We start from the raw sequence: 16,987 nt of genomic DNA, 5'->3' as shown, positions 1-16,987 counted from the left end.
TTTACTTTCCTAGAACCACCCAACTTAAGTCAAATGGTAATTCTAGTAAAATAGCCATAAAGGTGTCCCTGAAATTGATTAGTGAAACAGCCTTTACAAAAACATTTCTTTTTACAGAATTCTGACCTAGTCTTTCACAAGTTTAAATATTAAAATTTTACATTTATTGTCATTATTAATTTTGTGTGATTGTAAGAGGTTTGCACAATCTTCTGGGCAAGTAACAGTTAATCTGAAAAACTTTTTAATCACTTCATTACTTATTATAAAACTAAAAATCAGGTAGATTTTTGTGAGCTATTGTTCATTTTGATAAACTATGATAGTAATAATGATTATAACTTTACTTTCGTTGAAATTCTGATGTGTATCTAACTTTCTTCATTGTTCTATATTAACTATATCTACTTACCACTAATGTGATATAGTGGAAATATTTTTGTTTTCAAATAAAAAGGATTATCCATAAATTACTTGGAGGAAGCAAGCCAGACTGAAGCATTGTGTATTAAAAAGAAGCAAAAGTAAAAGGTCCTTTAGCCCATTTTGGCAAAGAACACACACACATTCATTTATCCATTTATTTAAAAAGTGTTGAGTACCTATTATATACAAGGCAAAAGTTGGTATGTTAACAATGTCTATTAGAATATGATAAATAATGACTCTAAACATGACCAGTCCATCAATTCATTTATGTCCTAATGGCTGGTTAAGTTAAATGATGGGTGCTGTCCATTTAAAGCTCTTAAGACACCCCAAATCCTGGTAAGTAATATGCACTGTAATTATTTATAGTTATACTTTTGTTTCCAAGGCTAATAAATAATAACACCCCATTGAGGTGTTAAGAACCCCAACTAGTAACAACTATGGGTAGAGATATAAGCTGGTACTATAAGCCAGATCTAATTTTTTGTCTGATTATTGGTGAACATTTGACATGTATGTCACTACATTAAGTACCTAGCAGATATGCATATCAAAATGCCATATTAAATACATATGTATTGTTAATAATAAAAGGAATAAAAGAAAGTTAATGTGGAAATTTTATTAAGGAAATATTAGTGGTCCACATTACTTGTATATAGCTTTCCTACTACTCATGAAATGGAAGTATTTATCATTTTTTTCATGTGTATATATTACAATATGAAAAATTTCATGTAAAATGGAATAATGTATTTTATGATGAAATTTGGAACTGCAGCAAAATCTCAGATTTAGTCTATTTTACTTAAAAATTTAAAGCCTTGAATACTGGTAAAATTTAAAAAATGGATCTAGATAAACATGAAATCACAATTTATTTCTTTATTTTAAGCTTTTCTACTGTGTAACTATAAAACCCCTTGATTACAGAATTCCTTAGTAGTGTCTTCTGTTAATTGAATTTAGACTAGAAAATTTAGATTTTTATTGGTTATGGTTCCTTTTTTTTTTTTCCTGTACAGGACTGAAGATAAATGTCAAATAATTTTAAGAATTAATATTAGGTAAAAATATTTTTGGTGATCTCTACATAAAAAATCTTGAACCATCTCCTCCCAATTAAAAATAATACTAATATTCCCCATAGGGTTACATTGTGGCAGATACAGAGTGAAAGTAATTGAAATATGTTAACAAGAGGATAATATTTTTATGCTACACTTATGGTCAGGTGTCCACACATTATTAAATTTTTCTTTTCATTGATGATGACCTATACCTTTATTTGCTTAGAAGTCGGAAAATGCTAACAGTAGAAAGGTTAGAACAATGTGGTACCAATCAGGTTTCTTGACACTTTCAGGTTCAGATGGTCCTGATTTTTACTCTGTTCGCTTCTGATCTTTGCAGTCCAGGAGCTCTTGTGTTCAGTGTCTTAACGAAAAGATAATGAGCTGGGAGAACAAGCTATAAAAAAAGGAAGCATCTTAAAAGCAAAAGTCTTGTCTGATCATTCTGTTTTTGTTTTTATTGAACACAGACCTGAATGCTTCTGTGCTTCTAAAGGGTTAGAACACAGCCATCGAGCAGGTAGAAGAAGCACAAAGTAGAGAGAGGGCTCTCCTTCTAATCATACAATTGGCCACCAGCATTTGAATGCACCTCCAGGGGCCCCTGGGCTCCCCTCCTGCCTCTGAGGGGCAGGGCTTCCTGGAGAGATCACTGCTCCTATTCCCATGCTTTTTTAGGCATCACAATCCCACTGCTTTCCATCGGGAGCCCAAGAGGGACCAAGCTACCTGTTCCTGCATCCATCCTGCCCTGACCCATTAAGCTCAGTCTGTTTCCTTGAACTGTTAGGTTGGGCATGTGAGGAGAATGGATAGAAGAGTTCACTTATTACTTATGTCTTCAATATTATGCCGACTCTCTTCTAAGCTATCGGGCAAAAATAAAGAAGGTCCTAGGGTGAGGTGGGAATAGTCATACATAGAGGGGATAGGGTTTTCTGGGATTTTAAAGACCACCAAGGCACTGGTAGTTAAGTGGGCTGGGGGCAACCAAAGTTTTAGAATTTCTGTCAATTGACAGGAGAAAGATTCATGACTGCCCTTTTCAGTTCCCAAAGTATTTATTGATGGATTCATTGCCAGATTGGTCTACTTAATGGAAAGAGGCACTCTTGTTATAGGGAATTAAGTTGAGAAAGGTTGGAGCTTGTCATCACTGGTGGTGGAGTCCAGTTTGGTCATGCTTTCTGATCCCTACCTACAGAGCTGGGTGAGAAAGTGCATCCATCAGGTGTGAAAAAGCACGTGCTGCCTCCCCAAAGTCCACAGGTGCTTAAAACTGTGATGTACATAATTCAGAACAATAAATTACGTGCACAAAAGGAGTTTATCATAACATAAAATTTAAAAAGTGACAATTTCATCACACGGTTACACTGCTGTTTTCCTTTGTTTTTTCTCTCTCTCTTTTTTTTTTGTGGTTTTTGTCCTTTTTTGTTTCATTTTTTCATTTCCATTTTTGTTTTTTTTTTATGGAGGTTTGGGGAAGGGTAGAGATTTGATCCACTGAAGATGAATCACCCTCAATGATATATATATTAAAAAAAATATCAGCAGCAAGACTCTCTGGCAATAGATGGTTTGATGTTTCTAGTCTGTCTTTTCTGTTTTGCCCTCTTTTACAGCAGCCTCTGAAGTTTTCCGCAGGGGGGCTTTCTCCGAGTTGGCATGTCCTTGGCCAGAATCTGCCGCTCCGCCGTTTTTGTGGGTAGTGTGTTTTTCCAAGTAGTTCAGCATTTCACTGAGGACTGTTTGGAAAGTGCTTAGGGCTGCACATATTGCTGGAGTCCCAAAGCCATGAGTGATCAAACTGGAAATGAGAAGTGGTAGGAAAAAGAGATGAACAACGTACAGTACGATATGGGACAACAAATCCCCCAGTTAATCCAGAACATTCAATTCAACAGGCATTTGTTATGGTCCTAAGGGCTGCCAAGCATTGTGGAAGATAGAACACAAATCACTGTATTATTGCTTTTGACCATAAGAAAGTTGGGATGTATTTGGAAGAAGGTTTGCCATTGATAGATTTGCCATGCATCAATTATTAACAAGTCTGAATATTTCACACATGGCTTGACTCTGATTCATTATCTCATTAAGAAAGTCAGAAAATGCAACTTTCTATGTGTGGGAGTCATCTCATTTTAAAGAATGATATCCATGCTTTATTGGGTGTAGATCATAGAAGAAATCAAAATCGGCTGAGTATGCCTAATGGCTGTTTCTCTGACTTCATTATTTTCTTCTTCATAGTAATAATATTTTAACTGGGCACATGGCCACCCAGAGGGGACTATATTTTCAAACTTCCCTTGCAGCTAGGTTTGAACATGTATGTGACTAATCTTTCTACAATAAAACATGAGGGGAAGTGCTGTATGAGACTCTCAGCTGCTTGAAAGGAAACTAAGTGCCCTTTATGTCCTCTCAAAATAGTTATGCAGTTATATAGATGAGGATAATCACCTTGGTGATGGGAACAAAACAAGATGGAAGGAACCCACTTACCCCCAATCTTTTTTTGTGAGAGAAAAATAAAATTCTATCTTATGTAAACCACTCTGTGTCTGGGTTTTAGCAGCTAACCAATTAACTAATAATCATAACTAATGAGCAAAATGTAAGGTGTCATGGCAGCCTAAGTATAGGTAGCTGTTCCAACCATGAAAAACATCATCTCCAGTTGAACAAATAAGTAAGTTCAGATTCACTCTTCTTGTGAACATAAGTCACCCAGATTGTTCACCAGGTCAATTGTTTCTGAAATAACACTGCTAGGTTGCTCTCCATTATTCATACTTGTAATAATATAGAAAAATATGCTTGAGATGTATTATGCATATATTATAGCACATGTTATACTGTATATGCAAGGCAGTATTTTTGTATATTCCAAAAAAACCAAACTATTAACTGCTTACAAGCCCTAGGTTGTTATAGTTATGATTTTAGCACTTTTTATTTATTTATTAAAAATAAAATTTTTTTTCTTTATTGATTTTAGAGAGAGAGGAAGGGAGAGGGTGAGAAATATCAATGAGGGAGAACATCAATCGGCCACCTCCTGCATGCCCCCAACTGGGGATTTGCCCCACAACCTGGGCATGTGCCCTGACCCGGCGATCTCTTGGTGCATGGGTTGATGCTCAACCACTGAGCCACACTGGCTGGGTGACATGAGCAGTTTTTAAATCAGACAGAATCATCCTTCATAATATGTTAACTAGCTAGGTACTCCTCTTAAGGTATATCATCTTTAGGAACAAAAATTATGAGATTTTAAAACATAAAAATGAGGAACTTAGGGTCTAATGCAGCCTACTGATATGCCTCAGTGGTAATAAAAGGATGTGCCACATGGAATTATTTTGTATATTAATCCATTTGAAGGGCTCAGAATAATGCCAGACCTATAGTAACTGTTCAATGAATGATAGATGTTATTGGCTGTGGGATTTTCATGGGGAGGGAAGGATTTTCTGCATATCCCTCTTATGCTGCATAGGTTGCTAGCATCCTTCATCTGGACATGTTGTACAGCTTGCCTTATGTCTAGGTTATAATTAACATACATAACCAAGAAAAAAGACTTCAGTCTCCAATTATTTAAAAAATAAAACAAAAAACAAGAATGGTCAGTGCTGGTGCAACCATGTGCACCAAATTTGTAATAGAAGACATCATCATGGTTCAAGCCTAGGCATAACATTGCTGCAGTGTCTTGCACAGCTGAGCAGGAAAACTGACTTCTGCTCCATTTCTACAGTGAGATAACCAGAGAGAAATCCATATGCTTTAGGATCTATCAGAGAATCTGGACAACACATGGAATTAATTAGAATAGTGGAAGAATTAATAATGGCTGCAGCCACACAAAAAACTGAGGGAAGCCATCCATTGATGTCTAGATGCTTGGCCCTAGGAACAAAGTCCCTCTTTTCTCATGCACTATTCCTGTTTAGATAAACTGGATAAATTAGATAAATTTCATTTTCCTCTACTGCCAGGTCCTCTTGCTTGTGACTGTCTTCTTAATCAATAGCTGAATAGGCAGAATTTAGTTTCACTAGGTTAAATATTAAAGTTAATAGCCAATATTTGAGTTCTGACCGTATGACAGGCCCTGTTCTGAGTGCTCTATTCTGTATCACTTCATATAATCTTGGCATCAACACTAAATAGGTATTATTATCTCCATTTGATAGATGGAGAAACTAATGCCAGACAAATGAAATAATTTGCCTGAGAAATCTGATACTCTGGATTGCTTATTCTTCTTGGGCTGAGGGTATGTTTTATTCCTTTTCTTTGTGAAATCACAGTTTGTTGGCAGTGTTAGCTCAGTTTCTCTAACTTGGTCCTGTTGGGAGACTTGTAGGCTCAGAAGATGTAATTTCTTTATGCTCACTTTCCTAAGACCAGGTTTTTTTTTGTTTTTTTTTTTTTAAATCAAGTATAAAGTGGATAGGTATATATATATATATGCTTTCGTTCTTCATGTCCAGAAGAGTTGTCACCATAATAAAAAATTCTTAAGTTGATATCCTTCTTGGCTGTTGGCCTTTTTTGCTTCTAAAATATGTATCTGCTCATTAGCAGGTTGCATTGTCATCTTTGCCCTGCACTGAGAACCAAGTGTACCAAGTCTGCACACTGGCTCTAACCTTACGCAATCTGTGATTTGGGGGGAGTTATGTAGCCTTGCAATATGACAATGGCCTAACTAGAACATCTGTATGATTCTTCCCAACTCTAAGCTTCAACTAATTATTATTAATGATCATGGTGCTCTTCTAAAAATGCAGGACATGAACAGAAGGTTATGGGGGTTGAAAGAACACTGAGCTCAACGGATACATGAAAAACTGATTGTGGAATATTCAACATAAGAAAAGTAACTACTTGAATTGCTATCTTTCAACATGAAAAACATTATATAACTTCTGTTAGTTTCCTTAATTTAACATTACCTGCACATCAAAACAGCATGCGTGGCATACTGTGTAGGTGATACCAAATGCAAAGGACAGCCTCTGTTCTAGCTGCTTCAGTGAGGTCTATGAATCCAGTGATAAAAGTAATCTAATACTGTGTTTGAATAGCACAGAAAAAATGTAAAATCACAGGATGATTAAAAAAAAAACCTCCTGGGAATATCATGACATTCTGTTGGCCCCAACCACTCCAGAAAAACAGGTGTATATATTACTTTTAGGACATACAAAAAGGAGAAAAGGAATAATGTAGAATATACAGAAAAATAGAAAAACAAAACTGATAATGTTTACTTTCAGTCCTAGACAGAAAATAAACTAAGGTCATCTGTAAAGTTATACACTATAGTCAAATCTCCAAAATATTTAAAAAGGAAGATTGCTTTTGTCTTTAGAAAATATTAGTGTTCAACCACAGACTTACTATTTAAGTGATACTTGGCATTTGCTTATATTTTCATAAGATTAACATCAGAGAGCATTTTACATGCAAATATTACTTTGGTTAAATAGTAACCATGGTGGTTTGAAATAGGTAGTCAAAATCTAGACGTTCTAAATTCAAATTAATCTAAACGCGTATCCTTAATGAGACAGCTAGCAATGTATCATCTTCATGCAACATTTAAAAAATTTTTGCTGTACAGTGGCAGGGGATACAAATGTTGTATCTGATTTTTTAACACATTAAAAAAAATTTTTTCTCTATTGATTTTAGAGGGAGAGGAAGGGAAAGGGAGAGAGATAGAAATATCAATGAAAGAGAACATAGATTTGCTACCTCCTGCACGCCCCCCACTGGGGATCAGGCCCACAACCTGGGCTTGTGCCCTGATAGGGAATCAAACCAGTGACCTCTTGCTGCATGGGTTGACACTCAACCACTGAACCACACCGGCCGAGCTCAATTACTTTATTTTAAAAGGCTTATCTCAGGAGTATGTCCTCTCCATCCCCAAACCTATGATAATCATTCTTAGTTGGGTACATTTGTCCTCTTTTTAGCCAATCAAAATCCACTCACCCTTCAAAGCTCCTTGCATGCTACTGAAAAAAGGGAGTTAGTTTCCCGACCCCTTGAGTAAAATATTGAAAGACATGTACTGCTGCCAAAGGGATGAGAGGACTTGAATACAATCCTCAGGAGAAAGGAGTAACATTCCCTCCAAAAATGTGAACTACAGCAGAGAGAAGACAATGGGAAGCAAACAGACTCGTGAGGGTAAAATCTCCGTCATCGAAGTGGGTAAGAGTGGTGGCCTTCCAGCATACGTGACCATCTAAGTCTACAGAGTTTTAATGTAAGTGGCAAAAAAAGATGCTATGTATCTCTACATAGCGGTTTGGGCTCTTACTATAAATTGGTTATCATAATTAGAGTCTAACCTTAAAAATAGAATGTAAACAAACCACAAACCCAAAGTAAAAACAATAAAACAAAAAAGGCAGGGGGGGCACTACTGTCATCAACCTACAGGTACCTGACCTTGTCTGCGGCTGGCCCTGGGTAAGAGTCACCTCCAGGAGGCAGCAGCCTGGGGACTTTGGTGTTTGGAATCATTAAGTTAGCAAAGGCTAACATTTCCTTGGTTCCATTGGGGAGTCTTTGCTGTCTGGGCTGGTGGACTTTAAAGTTCTGTCTGAAGAATGAGGAAAAGAAATAATGCAGGGATACACCTGAGGCTTGGGGGAGAGAGTGCTATGTTTGCATGTGAAAGACTAAATGGTAATTAAGATGCTTTGCTTTCTTAAAACTGTCAATAGTATAATTGATGGAGTTGAGATGTTTTAAGAATAGGAAACTCTTATTTCAGGATAAAGAAAATGCAGAAATGTGTTTCTGAGACACTGGAGTTGTTACGTCATCTTTGAAAAATCTTGGGAGAGGAGAGAGGAGGTAAGTGAGTTGGAACAGAGAAACATGCCTTCATATTCAAAGGAAGGGGAAAAGAGACAGATTTGAGAAACTCTAGGTTTTTAAGTTATTTTTAATTACTCCCTTAACACATTTCTTATAAAGAGATATTTTAAAAATCAGGTTTATTTAACTTGGATTTACATATGGTAATATTTGCCCTTTTTAGGTAATATAGTTCACTAAATTTTGACAAACCCAGAGGGTCACATAATCACCACCATTATCCAAAAAGTACTGTGCTCCTTCTCAGTGTGTTCCCTCTCCCCAACCCAGCTCCTGAGACTTAATGCTCTAATTTCTATCCCTAGAGCTTTTACTTTTCCCTCTAAATGTCATCTAAACCAAATCATCAAGTTTACAGACTTTTGTGACTGCCTCTTTTCACTTCACATAATAATTTTGAGATTCATCCATGTTGTTGTGTATATCAATAGATTCTTTTTATTGCTATACGTGTTACAGTGAAGGGATTTATTTCCATTTGTTCAGGTAACAGGTTATTACAAGTTTGAAGTGTTAACATTTGAAAACATAGAGGTGATCACTGAAGCACTGTCTGGGTTCAGTAAGGAATCCAATAAAGTAACTGTAGAATGTCCTCCCTATACAAGTCTTATTAGAGCGGTAACAATGCAATTTACTGTAGGATTTTAGCAATGCATCTGACAAATCCTCACAAAATACCATGTGATTAGTTGAGGGGAGAAAGTGAGCTAGATGACAGCAGAGGAAGGAAGAGTCACAGCTGGTTGGACAATGAAAGCCAAAGTGTGGACTTAAGGGCAATTGTCAACCTTGAAGGACATCTCTAGTGGAGAGCTGCAAGGCTCTCTCATTAATTCTGCTCTGCTCGACATGTTAATTGACAGAGTGGTTGAAGGCATCATGGATTTGTAACTTAATGGCTGGTATTAAAATAGAGAGGAAAATTCCTGCATTGGGTAGCAGAACCAACGTGCAGAAATACCTTAATGTGGTAAAAAGCTTAGTTGGTGGGCCAAAATCAATGATGTGAAATTTAGGGGAGATTAAGAAAAACAGATCCACTTGCAATGCACTGAGAGAGAGATCTGACTCAGTAGTAATTCTTAGGAAAATGTCTTACCAAATCAGTAAGCCTAAATTAAAAACAGCAAGCATCAAAAATTTAAGGTTTGAATCATAGCTCGTCAGGTTTCGTAGCTATATTTACCTTGAACTATTCTTTCTGTCTCTAACTAGATTCCAGCTCATTGATTTTTCATTTTCCTATTACTAATTTCACACTGAGGAGCAGGAAGGTTCTGACAACTGACTGTGAGCAATATAATCTCACCTGCTGAGAAAATCTAGACTGATAGTTTATGGCACCTGATGTTAGAGAAAATGTAACTTATATTTAACAGTCATCTTCTTAATTTTATTCATGGTTTTAGAAACTCTTATTTTGCTAGACCTCCAAATTAACATTCTCTGGAGCATCTTTCTGCAACATAAACCTTCTCTTGAAATTGGCTGAGTTCAAAAAGGGAGTAACTGTTTCCTGGATCCGTTACCATTGTAATAAACTGGATTAATATTAATAACAGGAAGAAGGCAAAAGGGAAGCCAGACATTATAAGCATGGTCATCTGGGCAGCTTCACCAGAAGGCTGCAATTTTACACTCCCCAGGGAACTACCATTCCCTGTAGATCACTGGGGGAAGGGGCCTAACAAAGGGGAAGATGGATGCATGTGTAGTAAAATTGGGGTGACAAAAGAAAGGTACTTGTCTGTCAGTCTAACCCGGGAACAAAGATAATTGGCCAGAAGGGTGGAGTCAAGGCAAGATCATGAAAATTTGGGAATACATAATCTTGAGACAAAGGAATTCTCTCTTTTCTTTTGCTTTGTTCCTGCTTCCTTGCGCTCGCCTGTGTTCCCTCCATAGTCATGTGGCCCTAGAAGCTGCATGGGCCACAGCCATGCAGACCCCACACACAATGGACTGCAGCTGAGGACACACGATAAGCTAGCCAGATGCTGGACTAGACTGTGCAAATATGAAACAGAGGCTCTGGGTGGTGGCTTTGATCCTAGCTCTGCTGAAGACAAAATGGGACCTTTTTCTTGGCAGAATGGAGGTAAAAGTGACCTTGGAAACCCAGGGGTTTAATTCTACAGAAACAAAACTTTCCACAATATCTTATTCTCTCATGGGGGCCTCTGGAAATTTTTATTCCAGCAGCACCCCAAGAAGCCCCCTTTCACCAGCAATAGGTAAAGACACAGAAAACTCCCCACCAATAGCAGATCCAGAGGTGAAGTTCTACGTTTTGACTTTTTCCATAGTGTTAGAGCATGTTCACATTTCAGCAACTGAAGGGACACCATGGCATAGAACAACCTTTTCTGGAGAGATTGTGTATGTGTGTGTGTGTGTGCCCAAGTGCACACCTGTGGACTTATACTGTTTTTGCCTTTTTATAAGGTGGTCTTCTTGACTAATGGACTTGACCTGAATAAGGTCTGATACAGACTTTAACTTTGTAAAAGAAAATATATTGCAACAGTTCAAACTGTATTTTCTATCAGTGGTGTTAAAATAAAGAAATTGAGACTCAGACATGCAAAAGGTAATAGAGGATGAAAGAGAAAAAGCTGCCATTTGAAAGATAATATATTGTAATCCTTTCTTTTTCCTTGTGTGGTTTTGCTAATCACATGTTAGTGACACCCCATCTTTCACTCAACATTTTTGTACTTATAAACTACAGTCATGTGCCACATAATGACATTTTGGTCAATGACAGACTGCATATACGATGGTGCTACACCATCTAGGTTTGTGTAAGTGCACTCTATGATGTTCACATAGTGAGGGAATTGCCCAAGGATGCATTTATCAGAAAGTACCCCATCATTAAGCGGCCCATGACTGTATTTGATATTAATGATGAGGGCTATCAGGAAAATTTTGCCCGGCTGGTGTGGGTCAGTGGCTGAGCGTCGACCCATGCACCAAGAGGTCACTGGTTTGATTCCCAGTCAAGGCACATGCCCAGGTTGTGGGCCTGATCCCCAGTAGGGGGCATGCAGGAGGCAGCCACTCGATGTTCTCTCTCATCGATGTTTCTATCTCTCTCTCCCTCCCTTTTCCTCTCTCTCTAATATCAATAAAAATAAAAAATAAAAAAAGAAAAGAAACTTCCATACAATAGAAATCTCACAAACTTCACACCTTATGATCCTTGGCTAAGGGCATTTTTTTCCTTGGGGCTAAGGCCTTATGTATTTAATTTGAAATTCTCCAAAGCTTCAGTGTTTATTTGAAATGTAAATTAATATAGGATTCTGAATGGACAATCTACCACGGAGACAAGAGCTATTTTACTTTCCTTAATCTGAGTAAATACAGTTTGCATTTCACTAGCTTTGTTATATGCTAGAGAAAAGTTACAGAGCTGTTTCCATATTGCTCTAACTGTCCTTCAGAAATGCTGTATCATTACTTTAATTGATTTGTCTAAACTAATTTAAATTAAACCACTAAAGCAATTTTCTAAAACATAGCCTAAAGCAAACTCCTGTGGAATCTTCCCCTGGATCCTTCCTGTCTTGGCAAGAGTTAGACCTGGATTCCAGCACATTCTTTCTACCTACTAAGCAAACACTGATTTAATATGTATTGAAAAGAAAATGAAAGCCTCATTGGTATTTGCCACTGAAGACTGGGTCACTCAGTTGTGTCTGCCAACCATGGAGAGATTATTCTAGCTTTCTTTTGATATACAAAATGCTGAAAGTAATAGATACTATTATGCTACACACTCGAAGATTGGACATCAAGAGAAAATTGCCTACTGCCATCATCCTTTAGGTAATTAGAGCAAAAGCAAATTTTATTTTGTCAGATTTCAACTTCCTACTTGGACAGTGTTTGACAAGCAAACTTTTTTCCCTCCATTTCTTTTGGTATGTGTAAAGGTTGAAATAGTTTGGGCTTTTATTCCTATTACTTTGTTATGGTGCATTATTCCAACGGGTGTTTGCTATTGTGCATCTTTGATTTTCCGAATTACATACAGATGCCACTGTCATCAACTTCAGTCCTATTTTTTGGCCTCGGGGAGGCATGCAGGCAGCAAGATTTAAAGGGAAGACGAGTCCCCCTTTCCTTCCCTCCTGGATTATTCAGCTACTGCAGGCTTAGGTCCAAATATAGCCCCAGGCTCAGTCTGTACTCCCCACTCTAGTTTTTAGTGGCAGCCAGAAAAGTGCCTTCTTGCACTCATGAGAACAGCTGTGAGGGCAGAGGGCTATGAGACAGACCCTGGAGAACACCAGCAAAGGATTGTGGGCCTTCTCTGCAAAACCTGCCTGCTGTTCAGAGCTATGAGGGTGAGGCCCTTTATCTCTCTGAAGCAGCGCAACCCCTGAATATAGGCCATGGGAAGAAATCTTAGCCTGCAGAGAGTAGATTGGTTCTATCTTCCTAGAACTTGATGGAGTCTATCTTTTGTAGCCTAACTGATTGAGGAAATAGAGGAAAAGGAAAATGAGCCGATTGTACTTATTTTCTACATAGATTATATTATTCCATGCCCCCAAGTGATTTAAACTGCAGTTTAATTCAGGTGCATATTGAAGGTATATAGTGCTTTGGTGGATAGACATCATTGTTATTTACTTGTTAGCAAGGCCCTCACAGCACTCAAATGTTCTATGGTTTCTTCAGCTGGTGTTGTTCTCAACCCTGAATATCTATGAGAATCACCAGGGAGCTTTTAAAAAACAAACAAACAAAGAAAACCCCCCAAAACCAAAGGTGGTTCCCTCTCCCCTAGAGATCTCGATTTCATTGATTTGAGATGGGTCCAAAACATTAGTACATTAATATTTTTTTTTTATCCTCACCCGAGGATATTTTTCCATTTTTTTGTACAGATAGAGTGGAAGGGAGAGAGAGGAAGGGAGAGAGAGAGAGAAACATCCACGTGAAGGGACACATCGAGTGGCTGCCACCCGCACGACCAACCAGGGCCGGGGACAAACTGCAACCGAAGTACATGCCCTTAGCGGGAACTGAACCCGGGTCTCTTCAGACCGCAGGCCGACGCTCTAACCGCAGGCCGACGCTCTAACCGCTGAGCCAAACTGGCCAGGGCAACACTAGTATTTTTAAAACAGCTTAAATGCATCCTAAGGAGTTGGATATGTTCCATTAGGGCCAAGAAATAACACCTAACTATCATGCCTGCTATTCTTTCTGGGAAAAGAAGATGGAATTCTTCAGCATTTTCCCTAAGAACTTCTGCAGAACCTGAGTTCTATGGAATGTTAATAAATGTTCTAATAAAAAAAAATTATGATCAAGTTTTGAAAACATGGGATTGAGTATTCCTTCCATTACAAAAAAGGTTCCATTCAAAGGGTTCTGGGAGCCTTTGACATGCTGATATGCCTAGGCATAATTCAAGAGGAGCATAATAGTCAGGGTTTCTTGATCCAAAAAACAATTGATCATGAGATGCATTCGAAGTACATCTCATGGAAATAGCACTCTATGAAACTCACTTTGTAGAAATGTGTTTATGACTGCCCTGGGTCTCAGCCAGATTGGGAGACATGCTGCCTCTTCACCCCCTAAGGTCACATCCCTCCTGCTCTTCTCAGCCACTTACTCTGGGGTCCCAAATGGGGACCAGGTCCTTGGCATTCCATTTTACTTCAGTACAGCTCATTAGAAAATGATGCAAAGGATGCAATCATTGCACACACATTAGAAGAAACTAAAGTCAATCACATCCAAGTCAACTTTTTGAAGGTAAAGACATTTTTTTTTTTTTACATTTGTATGCTATTTTTGTTTTTGTTGTTTTACATATAGGAGTAGATCTTTTAGGAATAAATATTTCCTTATATGTCTTCCTATTAGACCATTCATATTTTCTATAGTATAGGGGAACGGAGATGCTAATCTTAGGATTCTAGAGCTTTTTTAGCTAAATTTTATTCAATTGTTGACTTTTCAAAATAAACAGGGGGCTAAAACATAAATAGAAGAAATTAGATCATATGAACCTACAGCATAAATAATGATGTAAAATAGAGCAGGGAATTGACAACAGGGTGGAACATCATTGGTCTGGAATTAATTACATTGATTTACAGAGGAACATGCAGAGGCTGGACTGGTGCTAGGTCTGCTCCCAATGCACATGTACAGCTGGTGCCCGGAAGAGGACTGAGCTAGGCCCCCTGATATCCCTCTTGAGTGTTTCCCATGATCCATGCTGCTCCCTATGACCGATCCCCAATCCATAGCTCAAAAAACTAGAAATTATGTAAATAAAAATGTACCATATTTCTTCACCAATGCACACATTCCCAAAAATCAATTCTTCCCATGTAATTATTGCGGGTCATGTGTGCCAGTTGTTATTAGAAACAGTTGCCCCTGGTTTCAGTTATGTGAATTACTAATCTCCTACATGCTGTACCTAGAAATCCATGAAAATGTCATCAAATGACCTACTTTTATGTATGTATCTCCTGCATTTGTTTTGGTTCTATGCAACGTGTGAAGTACCATAAATACTGGCAACTATTGGGATTCTTTCATTTCCTATTTAGTGTTAAACGAATGTAAGTGACTTAATGTAGATTCCCACAAGAAGTATATCATGGTTCCCTTGGTCTGCTAAGGAAGTGAAAACTGTTGCCTGCTTTGTTTTTGGTCAGCATGGTTGCTAGTGAAAGTTTTACTTCATAGGAGACTCTTTTCTTTTGTGTAAATACAGATGATCCTTGCTCACTTAACTGGTTAATAAAACCTGCCTCACTCACTTAACTGGTAAGTAAGACCTGCCGAGTATGTTGAAAGTGAGTGAGAATGGCACTCACTTTTGAAGTGTCAGTTTTCAAGTTTAATTCCAACCTTGCATAAAGGAACTAAGTTCACGAAGCAGAGGACTTTTTTTTTTTTTACTTCACAATCCAGGCTCACTATTTCCAACATTTTTTAAATAAAATGGACTTGGATATCCCCTTGAACAGGGCAGAACATCCTGAAGGAGGCTTAACATTTTTATTTATTTTTTAATGCTAAGCTTAGTTGTGTAATTTCTTTTACAATGTATTCTTTTGGGATTAGAGATTTCATTGAAATTTCTTCATTTCTCTTCTGGCACTAAGAAATACTTGTGCAAGATTAAGCAAGTCTTCCACTGCAGATTACCTTCCCTGCCACATTCCTATCCCAAGGGGGTGGGGGGGGAACTTTATGTGCTGTGGCGTCCACGGGGAAGACCAAACACGCTCAAATTGAAATAAAAAGCAACATCCTCTCTTCAGCATGTTGCCAAGCACATAGCGCTCAGAAGACACTAGCTGAGTTGACTGGAATGCATGACATATGTGGAACACTAAAGAAAATGGAGATGAATAGCCCAGGAAGAGAAAACTCGGAGACATGAGCGCTGTCTTTAGAAATTGGGAGGGAAACAGGATGGAACTGACTGGGTAAGGCCCCCAAGGAGGGGGACGTTAGGGAGACAGATGTTGCCTCATTGGGAAAAAAAGGCATTTCTGATGGAGCTGTCAGAGCGAGGAGGGATGCCTAGGCAAGCAAAGAGTAATCTATCACTGAAAGTTTTCAGGCCTGGAATGGGTGACAGCTTGACAGGGATGTTGAACAGAAGATCCAAACACTGAAGAAGAGTGGGGCATGGACGGGGGCTTTCAACAGTGAGAATCAATGAAAAAAATGTCATCACCAGCTGGCACCCATGTATCTGGGCATGCCTGTACATTTCTTACTTTCGAAGCATTGTGGGTGGGAGTGGTAGGAGCATCTACGTCTAAGGTGTGATGTCAGCACACTTTTTGACTCAAATAGGAGAATTAATCATGTGGATCATTTCACTTCTCTCGCCCGTGGCCCCGAGGAATGAATCAGTGGACGATTCATTGCAAACCTAACACACATAGCATCATAATCTACATTAATATATATTCACTGGGCACATATACTGTGGATAGAAAAATGAAAGCCTTTCCTGGTTGCTCCAGGTAATTACCTGCACTCTGCTTAATTCTCTATTATAAAAGCTCTCTCATGTAAGTCTTTGAGTGTCATTGCCTTCCAGATTAGAAATTCTAGGGAATGGGACAATCCTTTAGTTATCTTGCACCATCTGCCATTAGAATGGTAAAATGTTAGAAACAATAACGTTTCAGGCTGTCAAGTGAGTGCTGAGAAAGAAAATTTCCTTACTTTTCTAATAAACTGTTCTTTTTTTTTTTCATTGATTCTTTAGAGAGAGAGAGATAGAAACATTGATTGGTTGCCTCCTGCACGCTTCCTACTGGGGATGGAGCCCACAACCTGGTGCTGACTGGGAATTGAACTGGGACCTCTCAGTCCATGGGACACCTCAGTCTGCTAAGCCACACTGGCTGGGCTGGACCATTTTGTCTAAACTGAATATTAAAGATAGTCTACCTCTTCCCCTTGTTCATGTTGCCGGAAGCTTGACTTCAGATTCACTGTGATGATGAGGCCGTAAGAGGCAAAGAAAGGAAAAGTTGTTCAGATTTCCTGAG

At 38.4% G+C, this 16,987-nt stretch overlaps 1 protein-coding gene across 1 annotated transcript in view; it reads right to left on the bottom strand.

Annotated features, from left to right (window-relative positions):
- Window positions 1-2,927: 2,927 nt before the first annotated feature.
- Window positions 2,928-16,987, bottom strand: part of TFAP2D (transcription factor AP-2 delta) — a 62,843-nt gene continuing 48,783 nt past the window's right edge. Inside the window, exon 8 of the mRNA XM_036249197.1 lies at window positions 2,928-3,315. Coding sequence (XP_036105090.1) covers window positions 3,096-3,315 — 220 coding nt within the window. The 3' untranslated portion in view covers window positions 2,928-3,095. The remainder of the gene's footprint in view (window positions 3,316-16,987) is intronic.

The sequence above is a fragment of the Molossus molossus genome, unplaced genomic scaffold (genome assembly GCF_014108415.1).
Source record: "Molossus molossus isolate mMolMol1 unplaced genomic scaffold, mMolMol1.p scaffold_m16_p_8, whole genome shotgun sequence".
NCBI classification, from domain to species: domain Eukaryota; kingdom Metazoa; phylum Chordata; class Mammalia; order Chiroptera; family Molossidae; genus Molossus; species Molossus molossus.
This window is presented reverse-complemented; position numbering and strand designations above follow the sequence as displayed.